Here is a 21,768-nt window from a genome sequence, read left to right on the forward strand (position 1 = left end):
GGAGTCGGAGTAATTGTCTACTCCTGGGCAAACAAGGCTTCTCAGATTTCTGAGACCTTGTTTTCAAATGACCTTGCTTTCAGCCATTTACTGAAATGTTGTGCCTCCAGTGCCAAAAAACGTGGCATTATTATAGCTTGTTGAATTGTAAGAAACAGAAGATTTTGCAAAAGACAAGGGGAAAGATAGGAGTGAAAGCTTTGAATAAGTAAAATCTTGTGAAAATCAGAGCTGCCTACATAAACTGGAAAACTACTCTTTATCTTGTCACCCTCACTGGCTTTCTCACTGGGTAGCTTTGTGCATGACACTCTCTGCAGTACTATTTATGAAATGTTACCTCAAACCCACCATTCAATTTGGTTTTTAAGTGGGGGCAGTTTACAAGCTCCTCGTTGGCAGGTCCTGAGCATGATAGGAAAAAAGGCAAGCAATTTTTAGAGCCCAGACTGAGGCAACCAAGCATTTTTCCTGAAAGTCTTCAGGTGCCAAGGGATAAGGAAATGTTGATTTAGAAAGATCTCTAAATAATGAAAGATTTAATACATAAAAGGCAGGTAGCACTGATTTTTAGTATAGGTGCTATTTCCTTGCCTTGGGGGGTAAACTCCAGTTGTATATGAAAATGAAAATGTATATATACACACACACATATATATATAGACACTGTTCTCTCTTCTGGGGGCTTGAGGCAAATTCCTTTATTTTCCTATTTTTCTTTTTTCTTTCTTTCTCCCCCCCTCCCCGTTTTGGTGCCAGGGATTGAACCTAGAGGAGATTTACCGCTGAGCTACATACCCAGCTCTTTTTATCTTTGAGACATGGTTTTGCTAAGTTGCTTAGGGCCTTGCTGAATTGCCAAGGCTGCCTTTGAACTTGTAATCCTCCTGCCCTAGTCTCCCTCCCTAGCTGCTAGGATTACCACCATACCCAAATTTGTATCTTTTATAGACTTCTTAGGATAAAAAAGAAAAGCCAAAACAGAAACAGACAAACAAACAAACAAAAAACACCCAAATGTGCAAAGAAAAGAATGTCACAATGAGAAAATAAGGAAATTTTAAACCACTGAAACACTGCCACATGTGTGAAAGCCTTTTTATTGAGGAGAATAATTCCATAGAATAATGAGGTCCTTAAATGTCTCTAGTCCTATAGCACTGTCTATACAAACAGAGAATAGCAATGTTGTTGGTCTACTGCAAAGGACAGAGGTCATGATGCATAGACTCCCGGGGGGATAGAACAGAAATGTGCTGTCAGAGATGAGGGGGGGACCACCCCTCTACGTTGATTAGTTTAGGTGCTGACTGCACAATCAAAAGGAATCTGCAGTGCATCTTGGGGAAGTATTGACGTAGAAGGATTCTGAGACACCTGTTGTGATTACTTTTATGTCTGCACTGGAGAAAAATGCTGGGAAATGAGCAAATAGCCATGAGATAATACTTAGGAGATCTGACCAATCATTCTCAAAGTCAGTTAAAATCAGATGGTGCCTATGGATGTGGCTCAGTAGTACAGCTAGCAGGCAAGAGGCCTTAGGTCCAATCCCCAGAACTGACTAAAAAAAAAGAAAAAATGGAGTCTTATATACAGATTCCCAAGTTCCATCCCAGGCCTACTGGATCAATGTCTTGGAGGGTCAAGTCTTGAAACTGGCATTTTTAACAATCTCCTGGGAGATTTGGTACCTGGCTATTTCAAGAGCTAGCCTTTGGAAGTAGTATTTGTACCAAGAGAAAGAGACCTACTGCTCTGATCTAGAGGTTTTTAAATTCAGGGTTGAGAGAAAGTTAAATCCACACTGAGCCAAATTAGACAACATGAAAAATAAGCTAGAAATAGTAGAATGCTAGTAGTTCAAGGAATCCACCTTACTCTAACACCTACAAGTTTTGCTTTCTGGCCTTGGGCAATAGACCTCACTTTTTGTAAACCTCTCTCCCCAACCTGGAATTTTTCTCTTGTTCTTCCTTTGGCATTGTCAGATCAAGATGACTAAGCCTTTTAAGGAAATTATATTTTCTCATCCATTCAAAATACCCAACCATGGTCACCAAGAAGATAAGTTTTATTTTTATTCTTGCACAACTACCTGACAAATTAGTTTTATAAACATCAAGCATTCTGTTCCAGTATTGCATTCTCCATGTTATTTAGCAATTATATCTTCTCACAAGTTTCTTACCTTTTATCTCCACTCTCTTTTTATCATATTTTCTAGTTGCTTATGCACACACAAAAAGCTTTTCATCTTTGGGAAAGAAATAATACTGATCCTCTGTTTCAATACTTTCCACTTGAGTCAGCATGGTAAGAGAAAGTGACTTAAAATGAAATTGGTGTTGGTACCACCTGCTGTACAACCTAAGCTGTGGGTTCTCTTGAGAGTTTTATAAATTATAAAATGACTGAACAAAAATTTAATTAGGTATCTCTTAGATTCACTCATGTTCATTTTTCCCCCCTTCAGTGCTGGGGATAGAACTCAGGGTCTGACACATGCTAGGCAAGTATTCTTCCATTGAACTACACCTCCAGCCCTTCCTAATATTTTAAAATTTGCTCTTCTGTGTTATCAAATTTTCTTCTCTTGGTGCCAGATAATAATATAGGAAGGAATACTTAGAAAATAGACTTATCGTAGGCAAGTAGTCACAGGATTATTGCATAATTTATTCATATGTTGAATTTTTTTCATGGAATTAAGAAGACCTAAAGCTCCTCCATTGATCACAACTAATTTGCTTTGTCTAATCTTTCTTGAAAAATTTTTTAGGAGAGCTTTGGACCAGCAATCAGAAAATCCAAGCAGATCCTTATTAATCTTGTAGCCTTTGGCTAGTTAACTATCATAATCAACTGGGAACAATGAGCTGTTTTGTCTCACATGCCTACAAAGATCTGATGAGAAAAATATATGAAATAGAACTTAAAAAATTAAAAGAAATGAAATGAGGTGTTATAATGTATTATTGTGTTTAGAGAATAAGAAATGACAAATCTAATAGGAAAAACATTTTTTATATCATCCATAAAAATGAGGAAAGATTTTTTAATAGTCAAAAATTATAATGTAATAACTGTGAAATAGTATTTTTAGTTGAAATAGGGATCCCTTAGGAAAAATATTGAAATTGGTCTTATGTTCTTCTAATATATTGCTATTTTCCATTGGTACTGTTTTTCCTTTTCATTGAAATCTGACGATGGCTTTTTCTAAGCAGCATTTCACCTTAGTGTATGATTACAGAGGTGACCATGTTTACCTCAGTATATAGAAATATGGTTTACACATACATAAGTTCATAATGAACCGTTATAAACTAATCCTTTCTCAACTATTCCAGGTGCCAAGGAGAATGTCAAAATACAAAAGACATGGTTTTTAACCCTCAGGTATTTACAATTTATTTGGAGCAACAAGACAAGAATACATAGAATGATACTAAAATATAGTAAGTAGGAAACAGCAGTCATGAAAATATAGTCTGTTTTATGTATGAGTAGAGTACTGCATGCACTAAGGCACTTAGAAATAAAACAAGGTTGTCTAGGTAGGGGAAGAAATAGGCAGAGTTCCTTGAAAGCTAGCTCATTAAGAAGAGGGAACTCTGCAGAAGAATCCTATGGAAATAAGATGATTATCTTAGCATAAGTCACCCAGAATAAAGCCTAAGATAAAGCATACTACTAATGATTTTGGGGGCATAATCCTAGGGAATCAAAAGTGAGGGAATAGAGGAAGAGGCAAGGAAGAGAGGAGGCCAAACGTGAGAGGCTACACCCCTGATCTGGCCATAGCTTCACACACAAAAACAAAACAAAACAACAACAACAAAAAAAACAAAACAAAAAAAAAAAACAGGGATTGCTTGATCTTGCAGGTTATCTTCAATAAGGCTACGTGAAACCAGTGTAGCTTGAAACAGCCCAAGTGGTGGGAGAGCAGTGCAAGCAATGTATTTCTGTTTCCTGACTCACATTGACCTCAGTTGGCTCCAAGAGGTCAACATCCCTTTGCTTCTGAGTTGAATAAGCTGGGTCCAGTCCAGTGAGGGTACAGGTACAGGTTGGAACCAACCACCTGTAAGTCTGTGGTTATGGTTACAGGAATAGCAGCTGGAGCTTTGTGATCACAGTCATAGAACCATCATTTTCTGGGAAGTGAGACAAATGCTCAAGGCCACAGTTGGGAGTGAGGTGAGGGGGGGTTTGTGAACTGGGTCAAGGAGATCTGAGATAAACTGAGTCATCAATTATTAATCTAGCATTTAGTGCACAAGAGGATGACAGAGGTCAGATAAGGGGGGGTGGAGTAAGGATAGGATGATAGCAGTCATTTATGGGATGTGAGCCTGCACTAAAAATAGTGGGAATGGTCTGAGGCATAGAGATGAACATTTCAAAAGAAAAGCCTGTTGGTTTTAAATGCGAACATGATATAGAAAATAGACAAAAAGGAAAATTAAGGAAGCAAACATGTTCCTAAAGTGGTTCAGAGACCAGGTCCTGCTAGAAAAGCATTCTCTGATTACCATAAGATCTCGATTGGTACTTTAAAAAAAAAAATTGAGAGTGGTTCTCTGTGCCTATGTGTGCCATTCTTCCTAAACCTAAGGAATACCATAGAAAATTTGCTCTATTTTCAAACCACCCTTTCCTACTAGAGTTGCAGATTCTGGTACAATGGATATTCCTTGGGTCCTCCTATGGTTGGGATGTAGTTTGTTCCCCAGTGGTTTATGTGTTAGAAACTTCATTCTCAGTGTGGCAATGTTGGGGAGGTGGTGGAACCTTCAAGAGGTAGAGCCTAGCACAAAGTTAGGTTACTAGGGCAGTACTCATGGGGCCCCAGTTAGTTCCCACAAGAGAAACTGTTTTATAAAAGAACAAGATTGTCCCCCTACTCTGGCTTCCTATATTGCCAAGTAATCTCTCCCTCTGTGTCATTTCCATCACAAATGCCATCTGCTATAATGTGATAGAACTATGGAGACCCTTGCCAGAACAGGTGCCATGTTGCTTGGACTTGCAACCTCAAAATTGTGAAGCTAGTAAATAAACCTCTTTTCTTTATAAAGAACCTAGACTCAGGCATTTTGTTATAGCAACAGAAAAAAATACATGTCCCTTAGTGTAATAATTACTCATTCCTTCTACCCCATTTTGAGCATGCTTGTTCAATATCCTTCTCTGATAAGCAGAGTCAGAAATAAGGAATAGATTCTAATGGGAACTCATCCCGAGAAGAGACCAACTTTTCCCTTGTTTAGAGTGTTCGGAATTAGCCAATTATTAGAGAAAAAGGAGGCTAAAATGTGTCAATTCAGAGGCAAGATAAATAGTTTAAAACTATAATATCTGTCCAAATGGGACTATAGGAAGACAAGAAGCTGGAGGGGTCACAGATTGTGAGATCTGGTTACAAAAAATAAAGATAATAGAGGGAAGAGATGCCTAGAATGATTTCTGAGCCACTGCACTGGTGTCCAGGGAGGCCCACACCATGTGCTTTACCAGCTACATCAACAGGTAGTTGCCTTGCCCCTGCTACTTAAAAATCAATAAAGTTAATGAGAAAAAAGATACTTCCTTTTAAATACACAAGAAATACCATTGGAGGGTAGTGTAAGAACAATTGAGTCAGCTATAGAGACATTTGAATGAGGAGATGCTAGCCCACAGATTTACTGCTGCAGTCTGGCTGGGCACAAAATCACGAGCCACTCAAGCAGGAACAAACTTTATTTTTGAAACTGCCGCCAATGCCCCATACACTCCCGGGAAAATTGCCTACCGACACATGCTGTCCGAACAGGAAGTCCCTCCTCCGGAATTCCCTCCTACCGCACCTCCCCAACCAATGGGAACTCTCCAGGAGTCCCTTAGCAGGCCGAGATGGACAGCAGGAGTCCAATATCCATATAAATGCAGATTTTAACATAATCGTATCATCTCAATGGCTTGCTGGCGCCACTCCTCAACCAAAAATGCATCATACTACTTGTCGATGGCTCTTAGCAATTTACCATGAGGACTGCCTCTCATTGATCCTCTTCTGGAAATTCATTGGTCCTTTTGTTAAGGGAGCTCTCAGTTTTTGATGTACTACAAGTATTTGGGACTGTATTTGCAAATGGCAACCATAAATCCATTCAAACTAACCTGAAATAATAATTTTTAACCCATAGAGAAGGTTTTAACTTTCATGCTGTGTTGGAGCTGAAACCTTGTGTACTAAAGAATATCAAACATAAAGAATTTGTTTTTTAAATAAGTCATTGAAAAATTGAATTTGATAAAGGGAAGGCAGCAAATAATAAAGATGAAATTGTTAACTAGAACTAATTTTTCTGCCTGAATAGACATCTAGCAAGTACTAAAAGACACACGCTAAAATATAACCATCTTTTTGGTGTTTTACAGAACTATTTTATTGATTAAATAGAAATCTCTCATTCCAGCAGTCAGGAAACATTATCAAATGAAGTTGGTCATCTCAAATTTCCCCCAAAATTCTTCAGCTTAATAAAATTTTGTGTTTATAGAGTGATAATTTCTGATATCAAAGATAAACACAGTTATAGAATATGTAGTAAATGGGTAAATAAATCTTCTTTCTGTAGAGACTACTTCACTAGTACAAAATGTTTCATAATTCCAAAAGGAGAATTAGCAATCAGCATAGCATGGACATTGAAAGCAGCTATGGGATTTGAATCTTGACTGTGTTAATTAGCTCATAACTTTGACAAGGTTCTTAACTCTTTTACCTCAGTTTCCACTATTCATCTCACAAAGTTCTTGTGAGGATTAAATGAGATCACACAGGGAAACTGCTTGGAATAGTGCCCGACACATTGTAAGTACACTCTATGTGTTGGTGGGCTTGAATTGGCATTGCTCATTAAAAAAAAGGAAAAAAAAAGTGAGGAAGCTTTGCAAAAACCAACCAAAAAAGATTTCAAAGAATTATTTACCTAAGATCTTTTTCAAGCATAGTAAATGTACCATTTTTCTTTAATGTTGAGTAGAGGCTACTGATAATAAAGTAGCATCTTTATTAAAAAAAAACTCTTGAATAGTTTTGTTTCCATTATTCTATGTGGATAAACATGATTCAACTGCATCCTTAAATTATCTACCAATCATATATGTCTGGGATGAACAATTGGAATTTTGACTAGTTTGAGAAAATGTGCACATGCTCAGTTTAGACTTTACACATTATCACCTGGTCAACTCTTAAAAACCACAAGGTAGGCTTATAGTTGCTTCATTTTGCAGGGAGAGAATTTGAAACAGTCCATTCAGTCATTTGTTCAAAATGACCTAGCTAATCTATGATGAAGTCAATTATTCCCTAATCATCATCTTCCCCAAATCTATTTCTCTCATTTGCTTTCCAACTCAATGTGACACCATTACTTTGTGTATATAAGCCAACAGCACAAGACTTCCTGTGATTCTTCTTCATTCATTCCCACAGACAACAAAGATTCACTGCCTTAACTTTATTGGGTCCTCTTGTCTCTCCTTCCCCAGTGCCACTGCAGTACTTCCCATTCCTCATCATAATAATTGCATTTCTCCAGTAGGTTTACCTATAGCCAAACTTGTCCCTCCCTACAATACTTTTTCCTCATTGCAGTCAGAGGGAACTTTTTATAAGAAAAATACACAAAATCAGAGATAAACAAAATTCTCTAGAATTGCCTAACAATAGAAGTGAACAAAGCAGTTGAATAGCTTCTGGGAGCCCTTGCAGATGCATTCCAAACTCTTCACATGATACTGATATGTCTTCCTGGGAGAGTCTTGGCTATCACTTCTGTTTCTAGAACTCTCTGTTTCTACCATTTTGAATTTTTTTGGCAGAAACCCAAATGGTGCACACTTTGTCAGGTGTTCATGGGTTAACATAAGCTGTTTCCTTTTTTCTCTGCCTGGTTAAAATATACTTTTTAAGACTCTGGTTATATACCTGCTTCCCACAAAATGTCTTATCATGAGCTGGATATTCCTCCTACCACTCTTAGATGGAATCTCTCCTTCTACTCACTTCTCTGGTCTAAGTGTTTCTCCTTGAAGGATGGGCCAAATTATGGTAACTTTTTAATTTAACAGATTGGGATTCAGAGATCTGAGTCAGGAACCAAGCATTACCTGTTCTGAGCACATATTCTATTTAGTATTAACTTGCTTTTCTGAAGTCTAGACATTTGAACTATAAATAAGCTATTCAATATGGCCACCCAGTGGCCAAAGTAAGAAAATGACTTTATTCTTGGGTATTTGTACATATTGCATATTGACTCATCATATATTTAAGCTCTAGAGCTCTATCCACTCCTATGCCTCTTGCCCACTTTCTACCACTTAAAACAATTTTGCTTCCAACCAACTATAAAGTAATGTTATATAAGCGTTACTATTTGCTAATCATGTTCACATTCTCATTTAATACACACATACACACACACACACACACACACACACGATGAAACACCATTTTGGTTCTATTATCTCTATTATACTGGTGAGCAAATTGAGGATCAAGTGTGTAATTTTCCTAAAGTCACATGATAATTATGTAAAGAATTTCCTAGAGTCACATGGTAATTTTGTAAAGATTAAAGAAACTGAAATTTAATCCAGGACTTTGGCCTCAAACATATTCCCCTCCCTAGTAAAGAATTTATCATATTGTTTCATAATTATTTCTGTTTTTTTACTCATTTTTGTTTTCACAACGTCTAGCATTGTGCCTCCCACGATATATGTGTATTATCTATGTTCATCGATATATGTTAATGCATAACCATCACATTATATCACACAGAATTATTTAACTCAAATTGATGCACGGAGATAAATTTGAATGCCTCTTCAATCTTTGCTTTTGAAAATACCATATCCTTGACCTTGAAGTATCCTCACCCTTATCAACTTGATATACTCCTTCCATTCATCAATTCAAACATTATTTCTCTTAAACCCTTCTCCCGGGTATTTCCCCAGACAGAAATAAGTACTTTCTCCATTGCATTCTCCAGCTCCCTGGACACAGCTGTTTCAGCAATTATCACATTCCTGTAATTATTTGTTTACACAGCTGTCTTCTCCAGGCTAAGAGATCTTTGTCAGCATTTCAGGCAGAGAAAAAAGCAGTATCAAAGGAGCCAGCTCTGAACACACCTGGCAGTTTGAGGTGCAGCATGCATCCTGATGTGAGCACACAATAAGATGAGATTTGATTTTAGAGCCTACTATCTTCAGAACAGCTTGGAGGCATATAAACTCTTTCCAATGGCTATGCAAGGAGAGTTTTACAATCCTCAGTTTTTAACTCTCAATTTCCATTCAGAGTTTTCCAAGAGATCAGTTACCTGTTTTCAAGGCACTTCCTCAATCATCCTACCACTTTACACCAAAAAGAAAAGCAAACTCCACAGGCTTCTCAAATAAGATAAAATCTTTCTGTGGAGTATTGCCAATGAGTGGGTGTGGGGAGTTCCAAGTTGAAAAACAAAAGAAACATTTTAAATATTGATGAAAATATGGAAGAATGAATGATCACTCAGGTGGTTTCCAATTATTTGATTTTAACAAGAGCAAGTTGTTAGATGACAGATTATTAAAAATAATTTTAGCAATAAGCACTATGATTTTTAGCAAATAAATTCAGAGAGTTTAATTAACCCAATATAGAAGGAATGTTCCTATAATTAATAAGAATTGAATATAAAGAAACTCCTTCCATTGCTACTGACACCAGTCTTAGAGATAAGGAACAGGTCCTTGTTCCCCCAGCATTGAAGATTAAACACCCAAGAAACACCAAGGCAAGCCTAAAAAGCAAGTTTTATTTAAGAAAGAGACAGAGACCACAGACTTCTCCAAAAAGAAGGGGGCCCAAGGCTGGGTGTCAGTGGGAGTAGATGTATCTTGCTCTTTCATAGACCCCAGAATCCCCCAGTCTCTCTTTCTTTTCCATGTACATGCCTAAGGGCAGAAGGAGTAGGAGCAACAGCAGGTATTCTTTATCAACTCCTTATGCTGGGAAGTATGATCCTGGAGGGTAGCTGTTAGCAACCCATTGTCTTTTCTTTGATAACCAATCCCCATAATTCATTACCTACACTGACTGCCAGAACTTTAGGCCTCCCTGCCTCAGTTTGTTCAGGAATGTGACATTTCCTGTCTCTCAGGCTAGATGGGGCTACAGGCAGATTGCTTTTTCACAAAGAAAGCATGTGGGGAGTCAATAGAGTGGGCGCATTTTATCAAATTATTCTCTTAACCTCATGTTCCCACTATCCTTATCTGTTTGTCCCCTTACACTACCTTGGGGAGGGTGTGTGTGTGTGGTGTCAAGAAATCTCTCTTTAACTTTACAAACAGAAAAACATAGAAGTAGAATTGATCCTGCATCCATTTAGATAGTAGTAATACTATAATCATGGATAGATATAGCCTTTGCAGTGAGGGAAACCACAATGATCTCTCTAAGAAGTATATTTCTGACTAATTTTTTTTACTTGTAGTATGTAACAAAATATTTTTATCAATTGTATAGTAATATAAATTATAACTCAGTTTAATTAGCTATATAAATTGAAAACTTAATCTATAAGACAATTTTTTTTTAAAGAGAGAATTTTTTAATATTTATTTTTCAGTTTTGGATGGACACAACATTTTTATTTTTATGTGGTGCTGAGGATCGAACCCAGCGCCCCGCCCATGCCAGGCAGCGTGCTACCAGTTGAGCCACACCTCCAGCCCAAAGACAATTTTTTAAAGACTTAGAACCTTATTGTGCAGAGGAAATTTTATTTTATTATTTTATTTTTATTTATTTGTTTATTTTTTATTGTTGGTTGTTCAAAACATTACATAATTCTTGATATATCATATTTCACACTTTGATTCAAGTGGGTTATGAACTCCCATTTTTACCCCGTATACAGATTGCAGAATCACATCAGTTACACTTCCATTGATTTACATATTGCCATACTGCAGAGGAAATTTTAAAATTTCAGTTTCAAAGTACAACTTTGCAGAATTCAACAAATAATTTAAAATCTCTCAGCCACACCAATATGTTTCTTTGAGATAAAAATTTGAGGAGACAATTAGAATGAATATGTAAGTTTAAATGATTTGTCATTGTTATATATATTTATTTATAAACACATAAAATATGTATATGAAATCACTAATATATTTATGAATCCTTAGATGCATTTGGATATAATTATAAGAGTCAGATAATAGTTTTATCTTAAAATGCTGATATTTATATTACATAATACTTTAAATTTAATATTTTAAAAATATAGATGCCACCCTTTAAATATCTTAGTATGTACATTGTTTTTCAAAATTTGACTAGGGGAAATGCTAGGAAAACAATTTGAAGATTCCTGCTGTAGACCACTGAGAGCCATGGGAGATATGATCAGCTTCTCACCACCCCTTCTCACCTCTCAGGCTTAGCTCCATGCCTATACCAAGGCATTGTTGCAAGAATTCAAGGCAACTTACTTTGCCTTTGTAGAAGTTGCTCTTCTAGCCAGAAATGATTGCCTTATCCTTTCTAGTTATAACAACCATTCTGTCATTTTTATGGCCCTTTTAAACTTTCATCCCTTACTGAAGCCACCCCCACAACACAGTAACCAGGATCTACTTTTCCTGATTTGTTCTGTCAGCAGACATTTAACAATGTATTCTCTTACATTGTCCTCTAATGTTGTGTATGAGTTAGTCTTGGATTTATTAAAATACAATACTGTAGTCTCCTCCAGGGTAGGGACTATGCATCTCTAATTCCTTTTACAGGACCTACTCAGCACAGTGATGGGCACTTCATAAATACCTGATTATTCTGCAGCTTTTTCAGAAGAATAGGAACATTGCTTTCACCCCTAGTGAAATCAGTGGGAAAGGAGAAGGTGGTGTAAAGGCAAAATCATGAATTTTGAAATCAGTACCAGATTCTCAAAACTGTCTCCACCACCTATTAGTTCCTTAGCCCTTTTGAACCACAGACCTCTTTTTCCAGAAGGGGGGTTACCATATGTAGAATGATTATCCTGGAGCCTGGTATGCAATTAGTGCCCTGTTGTAGTGGTCATCTTTCCTTTTTCTTCTCATAGTGTTAAGGGAAACAGATGTACACATGGAATAAAAGGGATCCCAGGCTGACTAAAATGTGTGTGTGAAGAAAGTTGCTGTAAAACAGTCCACTCATTCTCATCTTCCCAAGCTGTGTTCTGGAAACTAAATAAAATACAGCAAGTAATTTTAACTGAGGACCCAAATAAAGTGTTCAAGAGGAGAGGGAAGCTGCTGCATATTTTACAAGGAGGATGCAGTTGAGATAATTTCAGATGGATAACCCTTGAAAACCAAATCAGTCTCCCATTGTCATTCATTTATACACCCATGCTATCAGAAGGGCCTCAGAAATTCAAGGTTCATTCTTCTTAGTTTGGTTTTAACTTGTCATGATTAGTAATAAAGGTGATTTCAGTCAGGCACTTGAAATTTATTGTGCTTGTTGCACATAATTATGGGCAAAAACTATTCTAAAAAACTCATCACAAAGCTGAGTTTTTCTTATTCAGTTCTGGCACCCTGACAATACTATTGTATCCTTTAATTTGTATTCTTCCGCCATGCCTTAAATTATTTTCTATCTCTTTATTATATTTTCTTATTAATATTTCACTAATTATTTATTTGTTTTCAAAATTATCTTTCTATTTCTAGACTTCAAATTTCTTAAGGGATTTATTTATCTCTTTATATGTATTTTCTAGAATAATAATTGACAGGTAGATAAGCAATAGTTAATAACTAAATGAATGAATGAATAAGTTAGTGTAATTATAGTTCACACAAGCTTATTATATCAGCTTACTGCTCTAACCCTAAGAATTCATTTATTTATCTTTAATATGCACTGAGATTTACTAAAATTATATAATATTGTACAATAGTGCAATCATTTGCAATGTTTTCTTGCTTATGAAGGACTAAATAATATTCATTGTAAATTAACTTAAAGTTGAAGGCCAAACCATGTTTGGGCATTTAAAGTGAATTATAAAAGTAAATGCCATTATATTTTAATAAAAAAGTTTCATTAGAGTCATTATGTCACCAACTTTAGATTTCTAGATATCCTTCTAGGAACAAATAAAGAAAGGATATCACTATTTAGATAAAAAATTTATAAAGTAAAAATATATTTCCAAAGGCAGAACATCTAATTTGATGCTTTCCTTGTCCTCACAATTACTTACTATAATTTGAATTTAAGTCCATTATTTGCTATTATCACTACTTTATAAAGTGTTTCTTTCACTGTGCTGTAAAACTCAACCTTCTTCTATTCACTATTTAGTAAACATTCTTTTATTTTTTTAATGAATAGTTATGGTATAACATGTATATTGAACTCTGAGAATAATGTTGTTCTCTGTACCCCCAAAACAAAAACAAACAAATCTATCATGTATAAATGAAATATTAACTGTTTTACCAGTTTCTTTCTGAGTCAAGTGCCTCTTCATTTCATATTTTTATAATAGCAGAATCACAAAATCTTATAATGGGAATGGACCTTCAATTTTATGAAAATAAAAACTAAGGCCTAAAGAGGTTGTATGATTTGTCAGAAATTACAGAGCTACTTATTAGGAGCTGGACTTGCTCCAGGCCTCTTAGCAACCCCATCCCCCAACATACTCTTACCTGCTTCTGGAAGACCAGTCTTATTCTCTATTAGAGCCAATTTTCTTCAACTTTTCTCCATCCACTTGTCCAACAAACACTTATGTTGATGTGTTCTAGGGAACTCACAATTTTATTTTCTTCCCTATATCTGTTCATATATCTTGTAACTTTTATCTTGGTTAATATAATCACTCTCTACTCATTGGGCAGGTTAGAAATTTTCAAGTTATTTTTTTACTCTCTCCTTCATTTCATTCATTTAATAAGCAGATGATTCGGTTGATACTAATTGCTAAATGTCTCCGGAACCCAGATTTCACTTTGATTGCCTTTAATGATACCCTGGGGCACATACATCCTGCCTCTACTTGGCAATAGCCTTCAAGCTGGTTCCCATAGCCTTGGGCTAAGTTTCAAGTTCTACACTACTATTGGAATGAGTATCCTTTCTGAAGCAAAAGAAGGAAGAGAATTTTTTTTAATTTATTTTAAAAATTTTTTTAGTCATACATGACAGCAGAATGTATTTTAACATATAATACATACATGGAATGTACATACATCAATCATATTGTCTATTCTATTCTGCTGCCCTTCCTATCCTCCCTACTCCTCCCCTCCTCTCTTATCTTTTCTCAAGAAGGAAGAGAATTTAACTGTTATTTTCATACTTAAATAGGACAAGAGAGTAGCAGATTTATTTATTTTTAACAGTAGAAACAATGCCTTTATTGATTTCTATCCCTCCAAACAGTGTACAAACATTCCTACTGAGAGTAGCAGATTTATAATTGACTATTTCATATAGGAAAAGTTTTGTTTTTTTTTTTAAAAAATCTCATCTAGAAACTATGAGCCTTTTTCAGAGTGGCCACCTCTGCCTCTCTAATTTCTCTGTCTCCTCTCATCTAGGACATCTATGAAAACTGTCATCTTTAATGGACTCTTCCTGTTATTTTACACCTTCATTCTCTGGTACCTGATTCTTCATTCTTCCTGGAATGTGCTTCTCCTGCCTTGTGCACAGATTTTTCCTTTTTTTGTGACTCCCATATGTTGTTTCACAATTGTAGCATACATTCCCCTCAAACATCTGGAGCTCTGCTTCTTAGTCATCTTTGGACCTCCAGTGTTGGTGCAGTAGCTGATACACAGTAGATGCTCAATAGGTTCTTGTTGAGCAAATAAATCACTCTCTGAGGAGCAACAGAGAAAAACATAAATAATATTGTTAAAGTGCATTTGTTGTAAAACAGAGGTATAAATGAAGACCATGAGAGCAAAGACTTCCCCCACCTCGTCAGCAAGCCTTGCAGGTGAAAGTTTCCTATTGCTGACATCTGTTAGTGGGGAGGTTGAGGAGTCCTTTGAACAATTTCACCCTGACTGGCCATTTTGAGCTTTGGGGAACCCATTTTGACTTTAATAGCAGAGAGAAGGCAGAACTAAAAGATATAGTTGATCCTGTCTCACTCTAGTTTCTCTTTTGCAGAAAATTTGATACAATAGTGACATCATTAGGACAGGGCTGATTTTTAGGGCTTTTATTTTTGTCCCACTACAATTCACAGGCCATTTTCTATTCAACATTTTCTTTTAGAAATAAATACATTTCTGATTTAATTTCCTGGGGGAATCCGGGGCATTAGTACTCTTGGATCTTTTAACTTCTAGAGCCCTCCATTGGTCTCAGATATTCCATATGGTATTTCCAGTTAAGACTGTGTTATTCCTCTTATGTCTGATTTCCCCCTGCAGTATGCTATACTTTTCTACTTTCTCTTCTTGCAGGCATTGTTTCCATTACCACCCTAACTGTGCTGGCCTATGAACGTTATATTCGTGTGGTCCATGCCAGAGTGATCAATTTTTCCTGGGCCTGGAGGGCCATTACCTACATCTGGCTGTACTCATTGGCATGGGCAGGAGCACCTCTCCTGGGCTGGAACAGATACATCCTAGACGTCCATGGACTAGGCTGCACTGTGGAGTGGAAATCCAAAGATGCCAACGATTCCTCCTTTGTGCTTTTCTTATTTCTTGGCTGCTTGGTGGTGCCTGTGGGTGTCATAGCCCACTGCTATGGCCATATTCTATATTCCATTCGAATGGTGAGTTGAAGTCCACAAATGTCTTTCCTCAAAAACATGTCCAGAATATTTTGGATGGAAAAAAATAATCAAACACTTCCTACATGATTGGTAGTTGCCCAGAGTTGCAGAAACTCTAGGAGACTTTCCATTTGGCAGAATTTTGCACTCTGAGTCACTCCATGAAAAGATAAATGAGGAATAACACTTACTTTCTGCACATCAAAAGAAGGACAGAAAGGGATTCTGGACAGACAAACTCAACAACAACACAGCCCTACATTGTGGGACATTCTTAGAATTTAGAAAGTCTAAAAAGAGAATTGCATGCTTTTCATGATTTTTCCCCCCCAAAGATCACCATGGAATCACTATTACAGAATGACACTGGAAATCCCATGAGAGCCATAAAGGACCAGAGCTGACCACAAATAGATTACATGTTGCAAGGCAGCAGAGGCACATTTGAACTAACCAACAGTCTAGGCATGCTCCATGTCCCAGTCTCCCACTTCAGCCATGGATGGTTTCCTTAACTACTGCTTCTTCCTACTCCATCTGCTCTCTTCTTTCATCAAAACACTCTAGTCTCTTGCTCACTCTTTCAAACACCTCTAACTTTCACCTTTTGTTTTAAACCAAACCTAGTTCCAGGCATCACTGTAAATCCTAACTAATTACCCTCAAGTCCTACATTTTTACTTTCTTTATTTACACTCATTTCATTGGGGGAAAAAAAAAAATCCCTGGACCAATCCAATTGTTTTCTCCAAGGCTATAGTCAAAATGTAGAGAGTTGCTAGACAAAAAAGAAAGTACTTAGATGTCCTCTGAGGCCTGTCTAGCAATCTTTGTATCCCTATAGGTGCACTCTCTCACACCATGGCTATTAAAAATCACCAATTTTCATTTTAATTTTTTACCGATTATCCCTTATCATTAAATAATTGTGCTTGTTATTTGTTAGAAGAAATAAAGCCAATTAGCAAGGACTTCTCCCTGCCTTCCTTTATCAAAACCTCTATGTTAACACTATTTCTTAAGTGTCTCTCTTTAGTTGTTGAGTGACAGGGGAAGTCTCCCAGGACAAAGCTAATTCTAAATTCCCATTACATTCTCTTTCCTAGGGTCTTTTCTCAAGTGTAATAATTTTATTTTTTAACTTTTCAATCTCTCCATTCTTTTTATCTCTTTCTCTTTAGCATATAGCTATGCTAACTTAAAATAAAAGCAAAATTTACTCTCAGCTTCCTCTCCCTATTACTTTATTTCTTTCTTTTCACTTCTAACTCAAAGAACCACTGGTGACTTTTGTACCATATTGTAACTCAATAAATATTTATTTAACCTCTATTTATTGAGCATATAAAATGTGCTTCTCCTGCCTTGTGCCCTCCAAAATTCAGATGTCAAAGACTTAACCCCCTGTGAAGTGGGACCTTTGGAAAATAACCAGGGTTAGATCCAGTCATGAGAGTGAGAAGAGATAACAAAAAGCCTGATCTTTCTCTCACTCCCCTTCTGGGTGAGCGAATAGTAAGACGGCCACTTGCAAGTCAAGAGAAGAGACCTCAGAATGAAACCTGCCTTGCCAGCACCTTAAACCTGGATTTCCTACCCTTCAGAACTGTGAGAAATAAATTTCTATTGTAGCTCAAGGAGTCAGTAGCTGAGTAAATTCATACAGTATTTATTCCTCAACTCTTTGCAAATTTGTACCTCCTTCCTCTAACACACTCTCTGAAATAGCTCTCATTTAAAGTCACTGATTATCTCCTAAATCCAATGGGCACATTTCTTATTTATATTGTTTTCTGGCATCTGTGGTATATGAAACTGTTGATGACGTCTACTTACTTATGACTTTCTCCCCTTATTGTTTCAAGGATGCTTTTCTCTGCTACCTTCATTCCTGACTCTCCAGCCCCATCTTCTTATGGCTCCTTTAAGAGCTTCTCTTTCTTGTTTCTCCCCAGCATTCTCTGCTTGGTTCTCATCTGTTGCTACACAATGGCTTTCGGTAAATTCATGTACTGCCAAGATTTTTTTCTAACAAAAGTTTGATGACTTCAAAACTTGTATCTCTAATGTAGGTCTTTCTTCTGATTTCTGTTCAGTCCTCACACTCAATTGAACACCTTCATTGCGATGGTCCACAGGCTTGTCAAATTCAACATATACAGAGATTAATCTGCCATCTTTTCTACCAAATCCCCTATCCTCCATTCTCTTTCTCACTGAATGATCACCATTCCTAGCTACCTAACCCCAAAATTAGGGAGTTTTCTTGACTATCTGTCATTCATCTCTTCCCCTACTCCCAACTAGTGAATCAATTCTTATCTATTCTACTTAGATTTTCCCATATATCCATTTTTGCCTCTCTCACTGCCACAGACTCAATTCAAAAGAATCTTAGTTCTCTTTCTTTTATTCTTGCTTTCCTCTTACCTGTATTCTGCCCACTGCCAACAGAGTACTTGTTCTTAAATATTACCTTCAGGGGTTCCACTGCTTTCATGATTGAAAATGAAGCCTTTGAGTAAGGCTAGCAGGTCTTGGGTGGCATCTCCTATCTACTGGTTCAGCCTTATTTCCTGACACTCCTCTCCTTGCCACCTCCATCTAATTGCAGCATTTCTTGTTCCCAGAACCTGACACATGGTGTTTTCTTCTCTGCCTTAGCACATTCTCTCTCTCTCTCTCTCTCTTTCTCTCTCTCCCCCTCTCCCTCCCTCCCTCTATAGCTTCTATAGCATCACTCCTCCTTACTTGGCCAGTTTCTCCTCTCCCCAAAAGGCTGCAATCAGGGTGTTCTTGCTCTAACTCACCCTCAGGACAGGTTATCCAGCCTGGTGCATCTCATAACCCTCCTTGCTTCCCTCCTTTATACTAAAGCAAGTGTTTGTACACCTGTCACCCTAACCCAATAGTGAGATTCTCTAGAGCTGAATGTTAGAGTCTGTAAACAAGTCTGGATGGCGCCATAACCAGTGGGTGACAAACAACTTGTGTACATTGATACAGCTGGAGTGGGAGCCGTTTATTGTAGGACCAGAGCGGTATATATACATTCCATACAGCTTATCTTAATTAACATAAACTAGATACAGCAGTCAACCAATCAAGAATCTCCACACTTAATGGCTCACTGGCATTTTTTCACAAACCACTCCCTCTGGCAAAATGCCAGGTGCCATCCAGACTTGTTTACAGACTCTAACAAAGAGCAAAGGCCAGATCTCTAAAACTGAAACTGTACCTGCCTGAAACAAGTGATCAATCACTATTGTTGAAATTAATTATGGAGGGCATAGAGAGGGAAGACAGGGAAAGTGATAAAAATTTAAAGAAATTTGATTTTAGATTGTGATATTACCTCAACATAGAACACAGTGCATACATGTAATTTTCCTCTATTCCCCTGTTCGGAAAGAAGTGACTCATAATAGTAGTGGTGACATAGCTATTCATTGAGAATAAGAGCTTGTGTGAAGTTTTTGAAGATATTCAGGTGTCTGGGTCAATGGGCACAAGGCATCAGCCGTTCATCTTAGGAACATAATACTGTTAGAGGAAATTCTGGAGAATTTTTCTTAAGTGGTTATTTTTTAGGACAAATTTGTACATGTGCTTTTGCTTCATCCACAGTAATTTTGAAAAATACATACAAATGGTTGAATAAAGAAGGTGAGACCTGAAGTAGAGCTGTTAATTTGAAAAATGTTGAATGAGTTGAGTCAAGGAATAATGAGAGTGATGAAATTAAAAAAAAAAAGTCAAAAAGACTGAGAAATGATTATAGAAATTTCACAAATAAAAACCCTAATAATCTGAAATATTGGTCAGGACCTTCTCCTTACACTAAAGAGGGTGTGGGGAAATACAGACCTTTGCTTAAATTAACTTCTCTTGCATGCATATAATTTCAAAATAATAAATAATTACTCTGCTTTGATAAATGGTGAAAAACTAATTTGCCCAGAGAATAGTACAAATAAAACTGTTAGGACCTAGACAGTGGGGGCTTGGAGAAAAGATAATCAGATATGTTTATAAACTAGCTAATTGAAACTCTGAAGAATCAAAAAATGATGATTATAAATATTTTATAGAAACATAAGAGTGCATGTATTAGTTTCTATAATATTTCATATGTAAATAAATAATCTCAAAGGCAACTGCACAATTTGGTTCTACATACATGTGATGAAACTGAAACTCTGTTTCTGTTAATTCTCATAGATTGTTTTAAACTTCTTTTCATCTTTATTCCTAGAGAATGTAATTGACTTGTTCAAAATCACACTGGGAGCAAAATTAGATTGTCTGATTCTAATCTAAAGCTTCTACCAGAACCTCACAACATTTCTGTAAACTGGAGGAAGCATGCCTTCCCTCCAAAGAGTGGCATTAGGAAAAATAGAAAAATATCCTATCACATTCAATAAAATAGTTTCTTTTAACACAGGATGGTATAATAGAATTCTATTATAAGTAATCAAACATTTTAATTTTTTGTGTTTCCCTCTATTCTGTGTCAATCTGAATATGTGACTTTAATGTGAATATAGCTTCTTAAATAAAATTTAGATGACATCAATAATTTAAGGATATAATTTCAAATATATGCTTTAATACTATAAGCACATCTTAATGATTTCTATAATTTCTTCTAGCTTTTATGATAATATTAGAATTAAAAGATTCACTTAAGAGTTTGTTGAAATATAATAAAGTTCCCAGTTTAAAACTATCTCTATGAAGTATTGATAGTATGCCAGATACTTTTCTTTTAAAATCAATGTATAAAGTACTTATATTTTTGTAGCAAAATCAGTATAACTTCTTACAGTGACCACTTAAGAATATATTTTTGGAATGCAGAAATATTCTTTTAATCTCCTTAATAACACATTTCTCATAACAATAAGAGAAGGTCTACAAAATGTTACCCAAGAAACTCAAAGAACTTTCTAACTTACATCATTACTCCTCAATACTTTTAACGAGGACAAGCTAGTAAATGTGCTGATTTTAGAGGAATGAGGCACCCTGAGTTTTATCAAATGCCATTCTCTGCAAACAAGCTTCTGATGAAACCAACCATAAAGAAATTCCTCACCAAATCCTACTTATTAGTTTATAGTTATTAGCAGTGAATTGAAAGGCACAGTAGTTTCCAGCAAGAATTCATTGGGGATTAAGTTCTCATCAAGACCAGCTGTGGGCTTAACTGTGCAGAGCTCCTGACATGACATGGGTCTGTTGCCTGTTTTGAGAATTTGCCAATTAATGCTCTAAATGGAAGCTCCATTAAGAATCATGGAGAAATTGTTTCCATTTTATCATGACTCTTTCATGCTGTCTTTCGAAGGTCTAGGCAGGATAATTTATTTTATTCTCACTGAACAAATTAGAAAAGTATTAAAAACCATGAAAGAATCTAAGATACTATTGAAGAGACTGAGATCCAGAGAGATGAAGGCTTTGCCCAGCTGCAGGGCTTGGATCACAAGTCAGCCTCCCAGGATCCCATTTAGTTCTCACCATAAAGGCAGGGCCAGTAATGCTAGTTGCATATTTTATTAAAAGCAGCAAAAGAAGATGATTCATTTCTCAACCCTTTTCTTTCTCCTTTCTGTAGCTTCGCTGTGTTGAAGATCTTCAGACAATTCAGGTGATCAAGATTTTAAGATATGAAAAGAAATTGGCCAAAATGTGCTTTGTGATGGTATTTACCTTCCTGATCTGCTGGATGCCTTATATTGTGGTCTGTTTCTTAGTGGCTAATGGTTATGGACAACGCGTCACTCCAACAGTATCTATTGTTTCTAATCTCTTTGCTAAATCCAGCACTGTATACAATCCAGTTATTTATATCTTCATGATCAGAAAGGTAAGCTTTGTAATTGATTTT

At 36.4% G+C, this 21,768-nt stretch overlaps 1 protein-coding gene across 3 annotated transcripts in view; it reads left to right on the forward strand.

Annotated features, from left to right (window-relative positions):
• The window catches only part of Opn3 (opsin 3), a 43,062-nt gene that overhangs the window by 18,168 nt on the left and 3,126 nt on the right, over positions 1 to 21,768 (forward strand). For 2 of the 3 annotated variants that reach the window (XM_040278715.2, XM_040278716.2), the window contains exons 2-4: positions 3,354 to 3,461; positions 15,550 to 15,869; positions 21,496 to 21,747. In XM_040278715.2, coding sequence (XP_040134649.1) covers positions 3,354 to 3,461; positions 15,550 to 15,869; positions 21,496 to 21,747 — 680 coding nt within the window. The remainder of the gene's footprint in view (positions 1 to 3,353; positions 3,462 to 15,549; positions 15,870 to 21,495; positions 21,748 to 21,768) is intronic. The other variant, XM_005326574.5, reaches the window with a different exon arrangement.

Source organism: Ictidomys tridecemlineatus, chromosome 10 (genome assembly GCF_052094955.1).
Source record: "Ictidomys tridecemlineatus isolate mIctTri1 chromosome 10, mIctTri1.hap1, whole genome shotgun sequence".
Taxonomy (NCBI): Eukaryota; Metazoa; Chordata; class Mammalia; order Rodentia; family Sciuridae; genus Ictidomys; species Ictidomys tridecemlineatus.